General features: G+C 41.9%; 2 protein-coding genes across 2 annotated transcripts; one reads left to right on the forward strand and one right to left on the reverse strand.

The window, feature by feature from the left end:
• The first annotated feature begins 10418 nt into the window (after nt 1-10418).
• On the forward strand, nt 10419-13004 carry egr2b (early growth response 2b). The gene is made up of 2 exons (XM_070990665.1): nt 10419-10810; nt 11211-13004. Exons 1-2 carry the CDS (start codon nt 10639-10641, stop codon nt 12383-12385), a joined length of 1347 nt encoding a protein of 448 aa, XP_070846766.1. The 5' UTR covers nt 10419-10638; the 3' UTR covers nt 12386-13004.
• Nucleotides 13005-17743: 4739 nt separating this feature from the next.
• adoa (2-aminoethanethiol (cysteamine) dioxygenase a) lies at nt 17744-21396 on the reverse strand. Its single transcript, XM_070990858.1, has 2 exons — nt 20820-21396; nt 17744-19252 (listed from the first exon to the last, which is right to left on the reverse strand). Exons 1-2 carry the CDS (start codon nt 21153-21155, stop codon nt 18794-18796), a joined length of 795 nt encoding a protein of 264 aa, XP_070846959.1. The 5' UTR covers nt 21156-21396; the 3' UTR covers nt 17744-18793.
• Nucleotides 21397-22826: the final 1430 nt, after the last annotated feature.

The following is a 22826-nucleotide window of genomic DNA, read 5'->3' on the forward strand; positions in this document are numbered from 1 at the left end:
GTTACTGTTCTAATTGAATCAGTTTTAGAGGGTCTGTGAACCTGCACTTTCACTCTGAGGCCAGGACACAGGAGTGCTGTTGAATGAATTGGTAATGATAATTTTGCAGCACTGGTGATCAAATTTAATCTTAAAGCCTGATGTGGTAACTTGACTCATTAGCTAAACCCTGGACACAAGGGGCTCTATTTTCGAATCCGCCAGTGGCGTGGCGCAGGCACGGCGCAAAGTCAGGTCCGCTTCGCCGATGGGGCATGGCGATGCAGACTTTGGTATTTTTGTGAACTGCGCCACCGGCGCATCTCCTCCCCCTTCTCATCTCAGTCCCACCCAGCGGCGCAACTCGGAAAGAAGGAGGGGAGAAGGCGTGGAGTGGGTTTGACACAGCCGAGTCAAGTCTTCACCAATCACAGCAGCTCCTCGCCTCACCTTTAAGAACGCCGCTAGCGAGGCGCATGACAAGTTTTGAGGATGACTGAGGCCGCGCAGGAAAGTGTCCGACGCCCAAACTTCTCCCAGGAGAAGACTGACGTCACTCATGCCTCATGACATCCGTTTGTAAATAAATAGATTTAGGTCTGACTGTATGTGCTGACTCAGATAGTTGCATTGAATCATGGCTGTTGCTAATTATTGATCGCAGTGTGCATTCGATGACTGACTGAGCACTGCTGAAAACACTGTTAAAACCACGCTGCCGTCTTGTTGAAGGTGTGATATATGGCGTCATCAATTCAGTTCAATTCAATTCAATATAACTCAACCACATTTTCAGTGGATAGCCGTTATTACTTAGCAGCCACCCATCCAGAGAGGTGTCCCCCTGAAAGACTGTAGGGATGCTAGAATTCGTCAGGATGAACGAGTCATGTGCCGACCCGGGGAAAGTGGCATATACGTTTGTCACCAGGCAATTTGAGTCACAGATCACCAGACATCCCTGTTTCACCTGTGTACATTCAGTCAGGTTGAATGACCATTACGCGTGCCGAACACGCATGTGATGTGGTCAGATGAGATACGGATCAAAATATATAAATGTAGGTCTGACTGTATGTGCTGACTCAGACAGTTGCATTGAATTGTGGCTGTTGCTAATAATTGATCGCAGTGCCAGACACTGTGGAAACCTGCCTGTGAGGTGTTGGGGACGTGAGCACACGACTCCGCCGGCCGGGTGGTGAGCTTTCAGCACTCTTTTACGCCGCCGGCGCAGACCGAAATGGTCGAAAATACCAATGCATCTCTGTACGCCTTGGTTTACCAAAATACCAAGTGCGCCAACAAACACTAAGTGTTTATTGCCGTTTCCTAGTTTAGGCTAGTAAGTGTGCTACTTAGTGGTTGCAGATTACTGTGGATCCAAAACACATATGGAGAATTAACAGTGTTGTCTTTAGAATTGCTGCCATCACCTCATTTGCCTCCAGAGTTTCATAGCAGTGTACTAGAGAGTGCACCAACAGTACAGGACAGGACAGAAACAGACAGGACATGACAGGACAGGACAGATCAGGACCAAAGACTGAACCCAGCAGTGCAATGGGGACAGCAGTGTTTCCACAGTGGAACAGTGCTGTGCAGTGTGATGTCAGATCAGTCAGACCACAGCAGCACTTGCAGTGTAGTGTAGTGTGGAGCAGAGGTGGATGGTGATGGGGACGATGACTGTACACTTCACTCTGGAACTTTACAGGGGCGGCTACATGTTGGTATTAGCAGGGTGGGAAGCCCTACTGTCTGCAGCCACATACAGCCTGCATACTGATACCATTTACACTGACATAGAGGGCATTATACCATTTGAAGTCATCATATTAGGTGTTTATTATATCATAAATACCTTAGATTACCTTAGGTTTACAATACTTTTTTTAATCGCCCTAAGGTTGGAAACAGAAATTTAAATAAGTAACACTTGTACGCTGAAGAAATCGAAAGAAAGAAAACAAGAACAATAAAGAAAGGAAGTCACAGACAGTGTGTGTTTGCCTCTGTGTCTGTGCATGTGTATTTGTGTGAACTTGTGTGTATGTGTGTGTTCTTGTGGTGAACCTCTAGTTGTGTAGCTTTGTGTTCTGTCTGACCACACAGTCAGAAAGAACTATGTTGATCTATATTAATTTAAAGTAGAGCTACATGGCAAACTGTTGTTACACAATTCTTGTTTGCATCTTAAATCTCTTGAATAACTTGATGGAGTCACCAGTGAAGACCAGTAACAGTTACACTGTGAAACTTTAACAGTTTTACCCCCCACAAAGATGCTGTGGTTGTCTGAAACAAGGCATGTCTCTGTACAACAGGTTTTCCACCCTGCAGCTCTTCTTTTATCTATTTCTCTGGATTCTCTTTTCTTCTAATCTCCTCTATCTTGGCCCGATATCAGAGCGTTTCCACTTGCTTTCATGTTTCACACAGCGAGCGATGAAAGCTGTCAGTCTGTGATGCAACAAAGCTAACAGCTATGGTGGCAAGAAAGCTGCTTTAAAGAAAGAATTATAGATTTGAGAGCAGTGACTTTGAGAATTAGGGGTAATGATCTTCCACCTCAAGAAAAATGGCATGGGTGTGTGTTCCGGTGGGCACTGGTGTGATGCTTAGAAAGGCAGTTCTGTTGAAGTGTCTTTGAGCAGAACATTGAAGGAAATGTTGCTCACTGTAAAAGCAGTTCTGGATCAAAATGTCAGCTGAATGCTTCAAGTTCAGCTTATGTGCTGGGCAGTGTTAATTTTGGCAGCTATTTTAAATTTAGTCTTTGTCTTTAGATGAAAATGCTTATTCATTTTAGTCACATTTTAGTCATTGTTTTCCTTTGTAGTTTTAGTCTAGTTTTAGTTGACGAAAAGTCCTTATATTTTAGTCAACTTTTAGTCATTACTTTTAGTCAAAATGTTTTCTCTTTTTAAACTAATTCAATTAGGCTAATACAGGTATCAAAAATTGGAATGAAGGTGACAAGTTGCAGGCCTATCAAGTGTTGAAATTCGTAAAGCAACATTTCACTCATAACACTTTTACCTGTAATATACGGACTCCTTAGCTAACATATACCGAGGTAACGTTAGCCTGGCTAATGCAAACTGAAAACAATTTTTTGGCGAGAAAGACTGGCGCCCAGGCCAGGCCAACGTGGCTTGCTACAAAAGTTGCCAGTTGACATAGCAACTGCCCGGTGACATTGACTTAACATTAGTTAGCACCAGGACTTTATTTATCGTTTAACATTAGCCGCTAGTGTCTCTTAAGGTTGGTTGTGTTCTTCCCCCCTAGCTTGAAGCCACAGGGCGTCTCTCCATCTCCCATTAGCATGGTGCATTGAGTTTTTCTTTCTGCTGAGTTATAACTAAAGTGCGTCCATATATCTAATCTTTGTTTCCGACCAAACCCTTTTTGTGCTGAACTTTCCATCATGTGGCTGTCATCATTAATTGCCGTCGTTCTGAAAGTCTGACATCAGCAGCACCACTGCGCACATCCCTCAACCAATTCAACCAATGACAGGGATGCATTTTGACAGACAGACTAGAGGCACAATTGGGGGAAAATATCATGCATTTTCAATGTCCAATTACACACCACCAACATTTTAGTCCTGTCTCAGTCTTGTCAACAAAAACGAAACATACATTTCGTCATAGTTTTTATTATCAAAGATCCATTTTTAGCTCGTCAACATCCCAGTCATGGAAAAAAGGTCATTGATGAACATTTTTCGTCATATATTTTGTTAACGAAATTAACACTGGTGCTGGGGCTTTGTCAGACCTGTGGCATTTGTTGATTAGTATAACTTAGCACTGTAGCTTAGCATACTGGAAGCAGGGGGACAAAGACAAATTTTTATCTCATCTTTTTCATTGTTTGTTAAAACATTTAAAAAGGATTTTATCTCATTTTACGTTCACAAATAAATGTAAATGTAAATACAAACATCACATATATCATTGTGATGAGTTGAAAATTGTGTATACAAAGTCATCGAAAATTTTGAATGAAAATCAGTGACATCCTTGACAAAACATCTCTAAAAATATATTCTTTTACTAAAAAATATCCCTTGAAAGGATAAATGTACTATTCTAAATGTATGTCAAGAGAAGATTTTATTGTTTCACTTGGGATTAATGTTGGCTATTGCTGGATGATAGGCTGTTTGTGGTTTTTCTATTGTTGCTTTAATAGATGTTTGTATTGACATGACAGGAACACTGGAAGTTGGGTAGGAGTGATGTGGGTGAGGTATTATCCCACAAAATAAAGAGAAAATATTTGGCATTGGAGGCATTAGTCCACACACTGGTGCAGAGGTTTTACTGAAGACAGAAAATGATCTGAACATCCAAAACACGTCAGAATACTTAAGAATTTCCTGTTAGAATCATTAATTTGAATATAAATACATTCAAATTACACACATTACACAAAAATATTTTTGGAATATATGAAAATGACCTAATTAAATGATAAATGATTTATGGATACACCTCTTTCAAAAGTGCAACTGTCTTCTGTCTTCTTACTGGCACACCATACGAATGATGATGTCTTTCAGTCTATTTGTCTGTGTATCCCATAATTTAGTCTAGAGCAACAACTGCTGGCTGCGTTTCCAGGACATTTGCTGCTGATACTTGTGGTTCTTCTGTGGGCTGTTCTGGCAGTCCAGTATCAGGATCAGTGCAGGAAGTAGTGTACCGTTTATGCAGTGAAGCGGGAAGTATGGGTGTGGAGGTTGGGGTGATGGGTGGGTGTGTAGTAATGAGTAAAGACAGTTTCAGTCCCATCACAGCTCTGCAAAATTTTTATTATTTTTTTTTTTTTTTTTTTTTTTTGACTGTTCACTTCTCCCAACCTTAACCAAGTGTGCCATTTGCCAGTATAGGTCTGTCTACACTGATTGTTTTTCAGCCACATTTTACAACTATCTGTCTTACATGCACCTGAAACCAATGTGCTTTCAATACAGCTGACGAGACAGGCCAGGTATCAGCATGTGTTTCATTCGCGCTTTGTCTCAATCACTGTGACCTGAAGCTTCTTTTTAGGCATCAGGTGTATTTTTTTCTGTTTAATTCATGTAAGGACAGGGATCGTGTGTGTTGTACTAGTGCACCAGACCTCACGTGAACATGCGGCAGTTGCTGAATGGAACCTGTGTGACAGTGACGGAGCAATGAAGGTGCTGCAGCATGTCTTCGTAGACAAGGTGTTAGGTTTCCACGATGACAGTAAGTTGTAAAGGCTCTCAGTCAATGACATAAACTATTATGCTTATGATTATTGTTGGTGGTTGTTTTTTAAAGTTTTATTTTGTAAATTTTGTTGTTACAGTTGTTAATTTGTAAGGTCCCATTTCACGTGTATTGTTGTAGGTGTAGGTGCATCGCTTTCAAAGTTTGGTAAAACACAATTTTGTTGAAACAGTAAATGTAAAACAGCAACAACAACAACAACAAAAAAAACGATGAAAACGGTTCATATGGTTCAGTACAAAGCTGATTTATATTGATGTAACATTCTTTTTATGTGTGAACAGTGATAAAGACAAATGGTTCAAAAGGTGAACCTAGATTTATTCCAGGGGCCCCCTGGTGGCTTGGGGGCCTTAAGCTACCACCTAGGTTGCCTATGTTTCAGGTTGGCTGATACCAGCCTATCCAACACTGAATCTTTAAACACATTTCTGCACTAAATAAAGACGTTCATTTAAAGGCAGTGATGGCAGGTTATGCTGATGAAGAAATATATTGTAAAAGCCATGGATGAACACTTCAAATCAAATGTCATGTCAAGTTTTCAGGCTGTTTTGTGGAACTGTGGCTTTGGAGGAAGCTCTGTCATGCTGGCTGGATGATATGTAATATGACTTTATATGTGGGACACTGAAAGTCCTTAATAAGCCTTACAGTGCTTCATGTATGGGTGATGAAAGTCAACAGTGTATATGTGGGGGCAGGTACTGGTGTTTGTTGGTCTGTCAGTTGAAGATGGGTCAGATATAAATTTAAACCAAATTAGCTTTCTCACTTTGACAGTTGCACACTCATCATCTCTCTCCACCCCACTCACACACATAAACACAGATATTTGAATGCACACACCCCAGTTGCTGTACTCCCACACAGAGAAAGTGTGTGGGCTACAAAAGCAAACTGTATCCAGTGTGGGCTTTTTCTTGATGTCTGTGACAATTAAACAGACAAGGAAATAATTGTAAATGCTCTCATATTAAACTCGTGGTGGTAATGCTTGAAAGTGAACTAGCCTGTGTTTTAAGGGAGATGACCGTGGGAAAGGAACATCTTCACTGTGGTCGCAATTTCAAATTCCAAAGAGCTGTTCCATTCCAAGGCCAGATAAGCCACAGTGAAATGTTATATCCTGATAATGAAATAATAGATAATAAAGGTTTTGTTTTCTTGAGATAACAAAATATTGATTTAGTGAAATAAACATGAGCCAAACTGTCCTATAGTAATGTATATTGTATTCTGTATATTGTAAACTAATTACTGACACAGGCACACTATCAGTAGTGTGTCAGAGTATCAGTGCCTTCTGTCTATCAGCTTCAACCCCTGACAACCACAGGAAAGCTACCAGTCAGTACAGTAGCTATGTTTTAGGGACAGTACAGGGATTTTCCCTGGTTACTGTTATACTCTGATGCCAAATGTATGTGATGACATAACTGTGTTACATTTGCTAATTATATATGATTATCACATCAGACTGATCATCAGACATTTTTAAGAAGTAATCAGGAGAAGACAGTCTTGTTTATGTTAAGATCTATGATGTGGCTTCCCTTCTAAACTTCTTTTTGAGTACTTTTGGTACAGGCAGTATTCATTGTGACAAGAACTTGGCACTATTTAGAATTATTGTTGCTATTATTACCATTACTTTACACCTCTACTTGATCTTACCTCTGACCTTAACCATGTGTTTTAGCTGCCTAATCAATAGGCATCAGCTCACAAAGTGCATGTTGGATTGTCAAACAGCATGGAAAGCGCTTCTCCCCCGAGCTTTCTGGCTTTCCAACAAATTTCATAAGTTTCTGGAGCTAAAAGTGAGCTGAAACTTCCATATGACTGGACTGCAACAAAATATGACATGACACAGCCTTATTCACTATTGGGATTCCCTTCAAATATCCTGTAAATGCTTTCTCTCACAATTTCACTTCAGTGTACAGCAGACACCAGCCTTTAGGTCATTTTTTAAATGTTGGGACTATCATTTGTAACACCTGCTCACCATGTCCTTATTGACAGGTTTACACATGTTCAGGAATACCTGTGCCTACACACTATGTCCCCAAGTATTTCACACAGCCCCCACTATACTATGATAAACCATTAAAGGGATGATCCCTGTGTCAATTCAGTTTTCAATGTCTTTTTTTTTATTCATTAACATTTCCACTTTCGGTTAACAGCACTGTCTCTCTCTCTCTCTCTCTCTCTCTCTCTCTCTCTCTCTCTCTCTCTCTCTCTCTCTCTCTCTCTCTCTCTCTCTCACACACACACAAACACACACACACACATACATGCACACACACGCACACACACACATCCAAGTCAAATGAATAGAGCTGTTATTGACAGCGTATATTGACGAGTGCGTTGATTAATGTGAAGGATGTGTGTGTGAATGTGGCACTCTGAAGGTATTTAAACAGTTGTCTCATTAGTCACACCTTATGTTAGATGTAAAGGCACGTGGGCTTGAAAAGCTGAACTGATGACATATTAGTGCTCTTCTTTTACTTTCATTATGTTCATTATTATTTATACTAGTAGCAGCAGAAAGTAGAGAGCAGTAGTAGCAGTGATGATGAAGGTGATAGTTAAGCAGTAGCTTCAAACAGTGAAACAGCATTAATAAGTGTAGCAAGTCCTGCGCAGAAAACAGAAGCCTAAAACAGAAAAGGTGCAGAGTAAAACACAGAGTGAAAAGTCTAAAAGCTAAAATGAGAGATGTGGAAGAATAAAATAAACTTATACAATATCAGAACAAAACAATAAAGTAGGTTACAGGTTTTGAACTCAGAAACATCAGGATAGAACCGTTCATAGGGACCATCATGCCGTAGTCTGAAATCAGGTGTGGAGAATATGTCAAATGATCACTGACGACATCAACATATTGTTTTCAAAATAATTAAAAACAAGTTTGGAAAAGACAGTCCAAGAGTCTACAGCAATGACGTCTACAGGTTGATTGCACTCCATCCAATAGTTGCTGATGCAAACGGTTAGTCATTTTTCCAACTAAACCAGGCAATAAATGATTTCTCATCTCCTGTCTGTGGCCCTGCCATAACTACAAACATATGGTGTTTAGCTTTCAGTTTTGGGTTAGGGGTTAGGGGTACAACTACGATGAAACTTGTCATATGAACACATATATTAGACAGTTTATTTGTAAATACTTCCAGAAATGTTATTTACCCTTCAGACCAAATTGTTTAATTAGATCTCCGCTGACAAAAGACACGTTTCTATCTATCACCAATAGTGATGTAATAGTGTAATCTTGAAAGTGTCACTTGTGACAGTATACTGTCATTTGCTTGCCAAAGAGGAGTTGGATTGTGCCATAATGAAGTACACCTCTGCACACAGTGGGACAGTTCTACATTAGGTGTGTGTTGGTCCAGACTTTTCTTAAATGAACAAGACTGAAATTTGTTGTGTTTCCTGACTGCCAAGAAAATATCTCAGTTCAATAAATGGTGAGCATGACTTCCTCCCAATGTCTGTCCTGTCTGCTCTGTCTTCTGGTGGCCAACATTTGACTAATTTAATGTTTGTCCGGCTTAGGTTGTTTTCAGCCATCCACCCTCTGATGTCGAGAGGGCAGCTGTGTAATTATCAGCTAACAGGCTGTGTATTGAACAGTTCACAGTATTATAATTCCTTTGTCCACAGGATATCCAGGGTCAGGAGAGACAAAGTCTGTAAAAGGTTTCTCTGACATTATCAATGAAAATGTGACTTTTCAAAGGTCTCAAAAGGCTATATTTAGATTAAGCTATAACATGACAGTGGTGATTGTGTGATGCTGCTGTGCAACACACACACACACACACACACACACACACACACACACACACACACACACACACACACACACACACACAATGGAAACTATATTCCACCCAAGGTGTCTAATATTTTCTGTTTTCTGTCTGTCAACTTTCTCCACCCACGGAGGGACTTTACAAGATCAAACAGAGCAGAGAGAGTCCATGGCCTGTGTGTGTGTGTGTGTGAGACAGAGACACACACACACACACACACACACACACACACACACACACACACACACACACACACACACACACACACACACACACACACACACACACACACACACACAATTCCTCAGGAGACCACAGGGGGGCACACGATTCTCTTGGGACTATTAAATCTTAAATTCTGTCGAATTTGAATCCTTTCGAGGAAAGCACAAGCTTGTGTAAACAACAGCAACAAAAACACGCATACTCCACACTTTGACTGAATGGACGAGACACATTATGTTATCATGCTGATTTAAAAGTTTGAAAAATCTGAAAGAATTTCAATAGGCTATGTCCTCGTGTATGTGGACCACTAGAACCTCTTCGATTTTAATTGTTTCTGTGTTTACTTCAGGTGGCACACTACCACTGCCTCTATAAATATTGCTTTCCTCTCACTGACTGTAAATATCTCTAAATGACTATATTTAGCTCCCCGGTGAATTTATTCTTTCCTAGAGCATAGTCAAATCAGGCTGACAGGAGTTTCCGAGCTCATGCAGACTATAGCACCCAAAGGAGTAAATTCCGCTCCTCTTCTCCGTGTCATTTGCTTGTGGTTATGCTACAGCGACTTTCTCTTTCTGTCGCTCAGCTCGGTAAAACTCGTCACTTTCCGATGATCAGAAATCCGGAATCAAAACCAAATATGGAGCATGGGGGACGTGCCCAATTACCGGATTCAACCTTTTATGGCTGCAGAAGCTCAACCGGAATTCCTCTTTTGATGTCCGATTAGATCGAGCATACACGAGAATAAATGTAAAAAAAAACAAACAAACCGGCTAATACTTAAAAGAAACATGGAGGCATAATGGCTGCGTGTGCACACTTTGGTATATTGTGCTGGAGTGTTGTTTTGTGACAGTGTATCCCAGTTTGGCAGGGAGTGGAAAAAGTCCGTTTTATCTCTCCGGAGCAGCGGGTTCTCCATTAACAAGTGATTCCCTTTGACATCGTCACGGAGCCTCCCAGCCAATCAGCATCAGCGGAGCCTCTCTTCTCTCCGCTCTCATTACCCCTCCCACCCCATATTTGGGCAATGACGTGGCGGCCGTAATCAAAAGGTTCCCCATATATACATAGTAGTGCCTGGGCCCCTGTTCCCAATAACAGTTACTTTACGCGGTGTTAAGTTCATCACGAGAGCGCATGAACCGCACCAGACACACGCAGATCATCCTCTCACTCCCGGTGACAGACTGAAATATGCAGTGGTGACCCACGCTCGGCTGAGTGACACACTGTTTGTTAAAAGCTTTTTTGGATAAGAAGAAGGGGAGAGAAAGAGAGCAGACGCGGAGGTTTTTCTTCGCTCCACAATGACGGCTAAAACTTTGGAAAAGGTGCCAGTGAACCTCGGCGGGTTCGTGCATCCCGTGGCCGAGAGCGTTTACTCTGTGGATGACATCGCCACCAGCTTGCCGACCTCTGTGGCTATCTTCCCCAACACCGATATAGGAGCGCATTACGACCAGATTAATGTGGCAGCAGGTAAGATCACACACTAGTAGTCAATAATAAAGGAAATGCCTTACTCATCTATGAAAAGTTATTTACATCCTTAATGTTTAAGTCATGACAAGTCCAAATCCTTTCTGCTTCAGATTTGAATATAAAGACTATTGTTTTGACTGTTATGGTAATAAAATGGGTTAGTAAGAATTAGTTAGTGCCATAATATGAACTAATTGCTTTCTATGATTAATCAGAATGAATTAGTTTGGTAAAATATATCATATATGCATGTAATAACATGATAAGACCAGAGTCGGTGCGTAATGTAACAGATACGCATCCGCTGTCTCTCACTAAGCCCACTTTCCTGTCTAGTATGAACAGGTTAACTAATCATGGTAATGTGACTGATGACCTCTTTTGTTTTTGGCTGCAGATGGTTTGATGGGCGCAGACATGAGTGCAGAGAAGCGCTCTCTGGACCTCTCCTCCTACTCCAGCGGCTTCTCTCAGCCCGCATCCCACCGCAACCAGACTTTCACCTACATGGGAAAGTTCTCCATCGACTCCCAGTATCCAGGTAACTGGAACCCCGAGGGAGTGATCAACATCGTCTCGGGCATCTTCAACATGGCCCAGCCGCCACCGCCCCCTCCTCCTCCCTCCTCTTCAGCGTCCTCCTCCCCGGTTTCCTCGGGATCTCCCAATCACTTCTCCAGCGGAAATTTGAGTTGCACCATGGCGGCTCAGAATCAGGCAGACATGGACCACCACCACCACCTGTACTCCCCTCCACCTCCTTACTCCTCTTCTGGCTGCGGGGAGGTCTACCAGGACCCCTCGGCGTTTTTGTCCACCTCTACCTGCCCCATCGCCTCATACCCTCCCCCCTCCTACTCTTCGCCCAAGCAGCCCAGCAGCTCAGAAACGCCGGGGCTCTTCCCCATCATCCCCGACTACTCGGGCTTCTTCCAGCCGGCTTGCCAGCGGGACATGCACACTGCAGGTATCCAAGATCGGAAACCATTCGGTCCATGTCCGCTCGATACATTCCGTGTCCCTCCACCCCTTACCCCACTGAACACTATCAGGAACTTTACGCTGGGGGGTCCAGGTGGTGGTAGCTCCGAGGGAGGGCCGCCGAGGATCCCATCTGCCTACAGCCCACAGAACCTGCCCCTGAGACCGATCCTGCGGCCCAGAAAGTACCCCAACAGACCCAGCAAGACACCCATCCACGAGCGGCCGTATCCCTGTCCGGCTGAGGGCTGCGACCGGCGGTTCTCCCGTTCCGACGAACTGACCAGACACATCAGGATCCACACTGGACACAAGCCGTTCCAGTGCCGGATCTGTATGCGCAACTTCAGCCGCAGTGACCACCTCACGACGCACATTCGCACGCACACGGGGGAGAAGCCGTTCGCGTGCGACTTCTGTGGCCGCAAGTTCGCCCGGAGTGACGAGAGGAAGAGACACACTAAAATCCACCTGAGGCAGAAAGAGAGGAAGTCCTCCACTGTCTCCTCTTCGTCCTCTTCTTCGTCCAGCAGCTCCGGTGTGGAGCGCTCCTCAGGCGGCATCAGCGCAACAAACGGGATTTGTTCATAGTTTTCCTTGGAAAACCTCGTTGTCACCATAGCAGCGTGGCGCACACTAACCCCTTAAAAGAAAAGAACTTTCAAATAATGATTCCGAAACTGTTGTGAACTGGCCTAAACACCGGAATGGGAATGAGCAAGAACCTCTGTGAAGCCGTGCGCAATTACGCACATCCACCTATTCCTGCTCCAGAACTAACAGAAAGACTGAAACGAAAGCACTTTGCCTGCGCAGTCTACTGAACAGAAAAGTAAATATAGCCATTAATTCATAAGAATATATAAAAGGGCGGTTGTAATATAAAGGGGATTTTTAAATGTTACCAACATACGTTGAGAGTGCCATAGGCTGTGCGTTAAATGTGAAATAACTGCAATAATGTTTTGAAGAAAAGAACTGTTCTAAGTTATTGAATTGACAGTGTGTTCATTCTAACATGTTTGTTGATGACTTTATTTCCCCTTTAGTGCCTTGCTGTGTGTCTTTTTGTACACTGACTGATTCAAGGACGCTTCTAATGCAATGTATATTTGTCCTTTAATATGTAAAGTTGGAAGACATTCTATTTTTGTACACATTTGGTCTTGTGTAACTTCAAGTGTTAAGCAGTTGTGGTTCTTGTGTTACCAAAAAAAAAAAAAAAAAAAAGTATAAATATGTTGAACTCATACCGACTTGACATTTTATTTTTATTTTTTTGGTGTGATGTGTGTTTTGAGACTTATTAAATGTATGAGGATGATAAACACAGGCGTTATCAGTTTGGTTTATTATTCATAACTAAAGCGACAACACATCCCAGTGGTGTCAACCGAGATGCGTTCATGGAACCCAGGAGTTGCTGAGTTGAAAGCGGTTAATACAATTCTTTAATGTGTATTTACAAGACTTGTAAAGCTGTTTATGTTGGAAATTCAATAGGGTAAATCCCGTCTTGCGTCAATCAAGGCATCTCTGACTCAGTTTTCACCCACTCACTTTTAATTTAGGTGTCGCATCAGGTTATAAATGCACTAGATCGAGAATGTACAGTTTTTTTTATAGTAAAGGTGAAAGACAGTCAAGACTGTCAAGCACTGAGTAAAATCAGTGAAAGGAATCACATTTCCACTCCAGTTAAAGAGAATGATGAAGTCCACATTTCCAACCATCTGACATACAATTAGGTCATTCTCTTCTAAAGAAGCTCAACTTTCAGAGGAAAAAGCAGCAAAATATTCTAAATAAGCTGACTATATAGAAAATAAATATACTTTGTCGGATGTAAGAATATAGATGGTGCGTACGTCAGTTCATGAGTTCATGAATCCCAAGTTACCCGCATGCAGCCTCCCTATTTTATTTCTTTTTCATACTTTACTTATTTAGTTAACAGTTCAATTATATTTTCTTTCAAGATTATTTCCCAAATGCTGCTTCAAAACCTTCCTGACACTGCCCTCAAGACATACAGTTGTGGGGGAGAAATGCTGTAATATTTATATTCATTCATACATTACATTTATTTATTTTTCCATTATATGGTGGTCTAAAAGTACAATTCACTGGGACAAAAACACTGCAATCAGCCTATATAAGACTCATTATGTGTCAGTTTTTAATGAGAATGTAAACCCCTCTTAGGTTGCTAAAACTCACAGATTTCCAGAAAAACAGAGAGGACATGACTTCAGTTATGAACTGTTTGAATTCTGTTTCTTTCTCACCAGAAACGAACTGTTTATTGCTCCAAACTTCCATCAGCTGAAATCTTTGGTTGGAGTGCGTGTTTTTTATGCTGTAATGTTGCCTCTGTCTCTATTATTTGTTGTGACTCACACCTAAACACCTCTCATGAGTGGGCAGCTGTGGTCATCTGATTCCTTTCCATTTACTAAATGTCTGTATATTAATAAACAGCAGGATGTGGTACCGCACACTCATTTATGGTGCTTTACCTTCATACTGAAGGGTTCATTACACCACGGAACAAAGTTGAAGGGCATACACTGATGCTGTGAAGTAAACTTTACAGATGTAGAATTAACAACAAACATAAGATCAAGCTCCCTGCCAATATAGAATTATCCTACATGTCTGACAGTTGATAAACTTCATTTTGAAATCTTTTAATTTGTTTTCCTAAAAATTTATGGTGTAATTTCAAGGTGTTTTTTCATGTTCATCTGCAGTCAAGTAAAGCAGAATTTATGGATGGAGGTTATGAGGTTGGTCAATAACAGGTTTCTCTCAGTTTATAGTGTTGCTGTGATTGAGGCATCACATGTGGACATCAGTGAGACATGAGTTTCAAGACTTCCAACGGTCCAGAATAAACAGCAAGAAAACAGTGACTGCCTGTCTGAGGCATGTTATGGTAACAAAAAAAACAATCCTGCCAATAGATAACATAACAGTTTATCTACATAAAGTTTTATTATTTACTTATATAGATATAAAGGATATAAGCCTAATGTCTGTTTTTTAAACTGAGTGTTTTCTCATGAACATCTAATACAGAGATGCGTAGAAAAATAAAGAACAATAAAAGAAAATAATTGCTGGCACTGTGTGGAAATTCATCACTTTCTTTGGTACTTCTTCTTCAAGACTGATCTCCAAAAGTATCTAGGGTGGAAACAAAGTTGCTTTATGTCTCAGACCTGTCCCTGCATTGGACACATAGATTAAAGGGATATTAATCCTCTTGATAGATTGTGGGGAGGACGACAAACGAGCGCTTTTCTCAAAATGTCAGACTTTTGCTGTTAAAAGGTGTGAAGCCTGAAGTCATCTGTAACATCTTTATTGTTCTGACACCAACTTGACCACAAGAACAAGTGAGCGATACTGTCGAGAGTCATCATGAGCCGGACAAAGAACGTTACAGTTCTTCACCCCCTCGTCTCCTCACTGACAGTCCAGTGACCCTTTCCTTAAACCCTCCCTCTCTCCCTAACCCTTACAGCTATGTATTAGTCTGCTGTGTAACATTTATCCAGTGTTATACGCTGCTTCCAAATACTAAATAGGTCACAAGTAAAGTCTTGTCCTTCATTGTTCATTGTTCATGATGGTCAATGAACTACTGCAGCTTCACTTGTCTTACCAGCTTGCTGAATGTTAATTTTGGTGTGGTACCTGCCTGATGGCAAATCACGGAATATTTCCTGGTAACTATAACCAGTCTTCAGTGACTGTTACATCCAGAGCAGCAGAGAGTTTACAGTAAGGAAGATAGACACGCATATCTGACATCTCTACTAGTGGCTGGCAACAAATGGCTCCTCTTGTTCAAGCTGCACCACAAGTATTCCCCATACTGATGTACTGTCCTGATAAATTCTATACTGGAAATTAAAGATAATTGCATTTCATATGAGCCTCTGACCTGACTGACAGGGCCAGTGTCTCTGCAGTCTTAGTGCAGCCGAGTGACAGTCAATGTCAGCGTGGTCGTGAAAATGCTGACATGAATATTAGCACTGTAGTTAATGATATTTTATATGAGAGAACATATAAAATATAGTTTTTATGGTGGCTTTCTACCAATATAAGAAAAAAAGGATATTAATTTAAAGGACCAGTGTGTAAAATTTAGAAGGATGGATTGGGATATTCATAGGTATGTTTTCATCAGTGTACAATCACCTGAAAATAAGACTCGTGCTTTTATGACTTCAGAACAAGCTCATTATCTCCACAGAGGGTGGGTCCTCTTCCACGTAGTCCACCATTTTTCTACAGTAGCCCAGAATAGGCAAAGTAAACTCTGGCTCTCGAGAGCACCTTTGGCTTTTCTCACCAGTTTCGAGGCCACCCTAGGTTCTCTCACATGCTTGGAAAAGTCTGGGCGAGTCGAGGGGTATTCAGCTGACTGCCATCCTGCAACCTGACACACTGATCCTTTAAGTCAGCACATATAAATATCTGTTAAATATTCAACTATACACAGATTTCCTCAAGTATTACCTAAGCTTAAGTGAGTGTGCCACAAATGAACAAGTCCGTTCAAGTGCTGCTACAAATCCTGTACTGTGGTGCAGTGTGGGAGAAGACTTGGCCTGTCCGGACGTTGACCTTTCTTCTCTTCTTGTCAGAGCTGTTTCTGTCTGGATTTGATTCTGTTTGAGGGTCATTGTCCTGCTGGGAGGTGAAACCTCTCTCTGTCTCTTTTCTTGTTCAGTTTTAAGGATTTTCCTCTACTTTTTTGCACTTATTTTACTTTCTTTGGTGGCACGGTAGGACAAGTGGTAACACTGTCGCCTCACAGCTAGAAGGTGCTGGTTTGAATCCCGCTGTGGGCGCTGGTGGCGTGTCCTCCACCATGCCTTCAGTGCCTGCTGCTCGAGGAAAAGAGGGCCTTTCTGTGTGGAGTTTGCATGTTCTCCCCATGTTCACCTGGGGTATCCTCCATAAAAATACCCCCACTAAAAACATGCAAGAAGACCAATGGTGACAAAAAGGAACTGGCAGCTGGCAGCTCACTGTTCCTGGTCTGCCGCGGAGGATCGACAGACCAAGGATGGGTCAAACGCGGAGAATTAATTTCACAAAGCATGGCATGTGCATGTAATGTGTGATGTAGTGATAATAAGGTATGTTCTTCATCTGTCATATCAAGCTTTAAATAAAACATAAATGGGTCCTTTATGTCTTGGAATCCAATACTGAACCTTTTTTATATTAAACTAAAGTGTATAATTTGTAAAATTCAAGAGGTCCAACTGCACACCTCAGGTCTGAGGACTCCAGATGTGTCCCCAGCATGTCGTGCCTCATTTTTTTTGTGGGCATTTTTTCTCCCTAAGAATCTTATCTAATGAGATGTGAACATGTTTTTCTGCTCAGTACTTTCAGTACTCTTAATGCCATGTTATCTGTCAGGTATCAGCACAGGGCAAATCCCTAACACACAAGCTACATATGATTTCTCGTTGTGTTTGGTGTAAAAGAAATAGCAGATAGGGGGAACAATTCCACACCTTATTTAACATCCCCCTTACAGACTGCTGTTGGGTCAGGTGTAGCGGGTGTTAGCCTGTTGGACGAGCTACCATTAATGAATATAAAGAGCACTGTTAACATCACTGTAAAGTTGTTTGCTTTTGGAATTTTGTGGCCACAAAGGAGGTGTTGCACTTTACTTCCAGAGACCCTACTCTCTACTGACATCTTTAAGATACTTAACTTCACAGGATTGGATAACGGTCATTGAAAACATTATATTCTTTCAACTTATTTTCAAGTTTGCTCATATATGAAAGCTAAGTTACAAGTCAAAATGTGTATCAGCGGTGGTGCCGCAGATATTGCACTGACCAAAATCACAGAAATGAAGATCACTGGAGGACTAGCAGTATAAGAAATCACACAAATTACATCCAGCTCCATGATTATTCCCATCTATTTTATTGTTCAGCATACATTCAACACCAGAGTGACAGAATCATTGTCAAACTGGCACATAGACCTGTGTGAAGTCTAATGTAGGCCCAAAGAGGATAAAGCTAAAGTAACATAACATACAGACTGGAAATGATATAGTGTTGATCAAGCTACATGTAAAAGGTGGTGAAGAAAGTGGAAGTGTGTTGGCTTCATACCATAAAAATGTTTAGTTCTCTAACACAGCTTCCATTTTAAAATGCAATACTTATTTAGCGACTATACTTTCTGAAGTGAGTTTAAAGACTTTGTTCAGTCTTTAATAAGACACATCACATACGCTATATCACTCATACACTGATATGACATCACAGACTCTGTAGAAATAGCTGAACATCATCTTTTTCCCCTTAATTGACCAGACCTGTGTAGGTACCATGTTATCTAGAAACAGTGAAACACATAAAAAGAAAATAAAGTATACATAATGTAGTGTGTGCACGATGGAAGAAACAATGAGTGTGAACAAAAGAAATGGCACTCCTATACATTCAATATTCACAAATAAGGCAGGAACGACTTGAGTTACACGCTTTGGCATTAAGACACGTCATGCTGTGGAGGTCCTCTGCAGCAGAGTGAAACATCAAGTGGAAAAGGCTTTCCCAGCCTCACAGAACACACACCAGAGATCCTAGTGACACACCACCATTCACAGAGCATTTGGCTGATGACATTCAAGGCAACGTAATCGTCTGAAGAAAAATAGAAATGTGAATTCCTCGAGTCCACTGTTTTCTCAGCACGGACAAGGTTATTGGTTTGTGGAAGAAAATTCAGTGGTCCTGATGCTGTGCAGGTTGTCAGAGTTCACGCTCCTCTTTCTACAAGATTCTGCTCTGCTGTAGCATCTTTGAGCAAGGCACTCAATCCCTTTGACTCCCAGGTAATAACGACCCTCATGTTTGACCAAAGTTTCCCCTTGTGGATGGATATCACTGTATCATCTGTCATATGCTGCAGTGTAGCTCCACTGATAAGAGGTTGCACTCAGACAGAGACCGCAGGGCCTGGGTACTGTTCCCCACCACACCAGAAGTCCTCTGGCTGAGGGATCTCTAGCAGCCATGCCTCCTCTTCTTTATCCTTGTCCTCTCCCTGCTCCTCCTTGGTGCTCTTTCCATCTGTTCCCCCCTCGGCCGCAGATTGCAGCACTTTGTAATAGTGACAGTCCCGCCCATCATCTGGATTGTATGGAGGCGCCAGGATATCCAGGAACGCGGCTGGTCCCTCCACTGCGTCAATCTGGTGGAGGTTATCCCGTACCGGAGTGAGGAGGCAGGGCCCGCTGTTCTCTGAGTACTCGGCCACTGAGCGGAGCACGGAGCGCCGCAGGGAGCCCATCTCGGACTGAGCCAATGGAGGCTCAAAATGAGGCAGTACAGAGCTGTCAGTCAGGTCATCTTCCAGCTTGTCAAAACAGCGGAGGCTCACCTTGCCGTAGAGAACCTGACCACAAGACAGGATACAGTTAGAAGGATAACAATAACACATACAGTAGGTTACCATGTCATGGCTTACAAGCCACTGACTTCTACATGTGGTTATCACAGAACACTCTGGTGTAAAGTCAGGTCTTGCTGTCCCCGTCAGATAAAAAATTGTTCCTCTCCTCCACCACCTGTGACTCTCCCATTGAAGACAGTAGATGCTATAGTTTTCAGTAAGCATAACAAGACTGAGCATTTGCCTTATTACTTCCTGGAAATATATCACTCCTTTGCTGGGAATTACCAGGATTTCTTACCAAAAGTAAACAGAACTCTGAATAATTAATCAGTAAGTGACATTAATTCTGATTTTCTTAAAGTTCTATGTGTGGACTGCCTCACTTTTGAACTTTTCAAGATGCCTGTGGGAGGGACATGTCCCTCTGGATTCAAAGTGGGAGTTCTGAGTTTAGAAAATGACACTGTTAATCACATGTTCCTGTAATGGAATAACACATTATTTGCATTAGTCTGTGATCATTTGACGAAACACAACTTATTCAGGAATGTGGACAATAACTGAAATTATCAAGCTCATGAGGACAGACAGGACAGAGGACAGACACCAGGTATGAGGGTCAAGGCCAGACACACTTTCATTTTCTATAAAAACTGTCAAACAAGACTTCAATTCAAATTACGAAAAACCAGTTGTGATGCAGTGACCCTAGGGATTATGATCCCTTCAGGGTCTGGGGCCCCAGGACAGTTGACTAGTGCAGTACTTCCCAACCACTGTGCCGGCACAAAAGTGTGCCATGAGAAATCATCAGCTGTGCCGTGGAAGATGATCCAATTCACCTGATTGGTGCTCTGAGGCTTAGAGCACCAATCAGGTGAAATCTTCCTGTGTGTCTTTCTTCAATTCCTGCAAGAACATCAGCTATGTGTTCAACTAAACAGGCCCAGGCTTCACACTGAGTAAGTAAATTAAGTAAATTGAGACTAGATTTTCATTATATTTCAATAAATATACTTTTTATGACATTGCTGTTTGGTGGTGTGCCTTGACATTTTTCTAATGTCAAATATGTGCCGTGGTTCAAAGAGGTTGGGAAACACTGGGCAAGTGTGTACTGTGTGCTCTGATTTGCGCCTTTGGATGTGCAAAGAGTGCATATATATCTGTAATTCGATGGTGAGTTACAGTAACATGGTGGCCCCAACACATCCCGTACTCTCCTTGATGGAACAATAACTGCACAATAAACTCTGCCAGAAACTGAGGGTTTTTGCTGAAATGCTGTGAAGGCTTCCCTCGGGTTCGGCGCAGGTACACAAATCAAACAGCATTACAAAACTAGAATTCGTTTGTCTGATATACATGGTGTCTAAACTTCATGAAGTGAATGCAACCCAGTCACCAAACAGTTAAAGTCGTGTCTCAGAGTGCGCCGAGGCGTTCACGCTCTCTGCTAGCTGGCTATCGCTAACAAAACAAAGTAATATGTCAGAGGCAGAACAGAGAGCGGGCCGCCACGGGGCAACAAAAGGCCATATAACAGTAAACATGAGCTGGAACAGACCTTCAGCATCCCGTTCATGCCCGGGTGGTCGTGCAGCGGGATGGAGGCGCCGGTCCTCAACAGGAACACCCCCATACTGAACACCTCCGTCTCACAGATGTGCATGTAGGTGACCGGGGGGCTTTGGAGCCCCGCTGCTGCCGAGCTCGGTTTGGTTTTCCGGGAAGTAATTTTCAGGTCGGCAGCCCTGACCGCAGTCACTAAGGAGATTAATTCAGTCTGTTTGTCCGCCACGAGATTATTCTCCCCGTTGGTCGAAGATTTGAAGCCTTTGTAGGTGATGTAGGCTTGCTTTGCTATTTTCTGGATAAGAGGAGTTTTGTTGTCCCGCGGCATTCTGGCTGCGGAAAAAACTAACGGTTATCGGTGTGTCTCTGGCACTGTTCCGACGTGAATAAAACTGTTTGAAAACGCCTTACAAATCCTCCGGTGTCACCAAATTTCACCCAGAGCTGCTTGGTCCGCCTTCAAAAAAGGTAAACATGGGTCTATATTAAAAATAATACACAATCCATCGCGGTAATATGTGATTTCACCCCCAGATAAGAGCCTCCCTCCAGTCATTTTCCACCAACTCACCTCCTCGTCCCCACTACGGAGCCTTGGTACGAAACGAAAAGCAGCCTGGGATATGAAGTTTTATCAGCAAATATAAAAATACTCCTATTCCCGTAAACATAAACAGTGAAGCACTGCATAATACGAACGTATGTAACAGAAATATACGTCTGATTGTATAACAATAGGGCATCTACTTATACTCCTAAAACAATAAAAAGAAGATATTCTGCATTTGTTGGAGACTGCATTTCCCAGAGGTCCTGGGGAGGAACCAAAATTGAAGAGGGGAAGGCCAGACAGGCCATTGAACTCTGCAGCCTTCTGTGTCCAACATCACATCCTTTACCGCTGGTTCCATCATCCGCCCTTTCGCAGTCTCCTTATTTTAAGATTGCTTAAAATCAAAAATCAGCAATTGTCATCGATTTTAACGCTCATAGTCTTTAGAGTCAGGATTTGAGACCACAAACACATCTCTGTACATTTGTCATTCAATAGTGACTCTCACTGGTAAGAGAGGAGTGCACTTGTAGAGGACCTTAGCACACAGCTGTTTCAAACCTCAACAATATAAAAAAATATTAAATCAATTAAAGGAGGACCCTAAAAAAATCAATAACTAACACCATCTTTTTAAAAAAAAAACCTCTAAAATACATGCTCCATAATTTTGTGGAGTCAAAACAATGACAGTTACAGGACACAAATATGAACTGAAATGTACAGCAGTAGTGAGAGTTCAAGCGACATTAATGTCATCAAACAGAACAGCCTTTGCTTTAAAGTGCATTCAATTCACAATAAGCCTCAGATTCAGCTAGCCCATTGATAAACTGTGCATTGTACTGCAACATAGTCACATTCAGGTTTCATTTCTAGAGGAAGCACAGAGACCTGTTTAATACAGGAGCCAGACATAAACTTCACTCTTTGTTCTTGTTCGCTTTAAAAACTACAATTTATTACAACTTGCATTTCATTTTTGTAAGTCTAGCCATCGGTTCAGTTCTTGCACCCACATAAGCAGGACAACAGATGAGCTGTTAACCCCTTTTAAATGACCCATATGACTGCTACAAAAACATTCATCTGAATGTTTTCTGATGTGCCATATTAAAGGAATACTATGTCTTTTTACAAGTTGGGTTTTATTTGCATAGTTCCAACCATCAGCTTTATTGAGATTGTTCCAAGAAAAACAACTGATGCAGTTAGTTATTTCAGCCAGTGCCCCAAAATTGAATGTTTACTTTCAAGTGACAAATCCCCCTGGCAGTGAACTAATAAGAATAAGTATTTTTCATACCTCATTAAGAGTGAAATCATCTCTTGGTAGGGGTGTGATGTTTAAGGTACCAGTGAGACGGATGAACACATTTAAAGATGTATCAGGGCCCAGACAGTGCACAGCAGTTTCTAATACTCACAGACAGGATTTTACTGCTC

The sequence above is a fragment of the Chaetodon trifascialis genome, chromosome 21, assembly GCF_039877785.1.
Source record: "Chaetodon trifascialis isolate fChaTrf1 chromosome 21, fChaTrf1.hap1, whole genome shotgun sequence".
Lineage (NCBI taxonomy): Eukaryota > Metazoa > Chordata > Actinopteri > Chaetodontiformes > Chaetodontidae > Chaetodon > Chaetodon trifascialis.

Coding starts and splice junctions, on each gene's coding strand:
- egr2b (XM_070990665.1), top strand. CDS start 10,639: ATGACGGCTAAAACTTTGGAAAAGGTGCCAGTGAACCTCGGCGGGTTC. Junction 10,811..11,210: donor CCAGATTAATGTGGCAGCAG/GTAAGATCACAC, acceptor TTTTGGCTGCAG/ATGGTTTGATGGGCGCAGAC.
- adoa (XM_070990858.1), bottom strand. CDS start 21,155: ATGCCGCGGGACAACAAAACTCCTCTTATCCAGAAAATAGCAAAGCAA. Junction 19,253..20,819: donor GCATGAACGGGATGCTGAAG/GTCTGTTCCAGC, acceptor TCTTGTGGTCAG/GTTCTCTACGGCAAGGTGAG.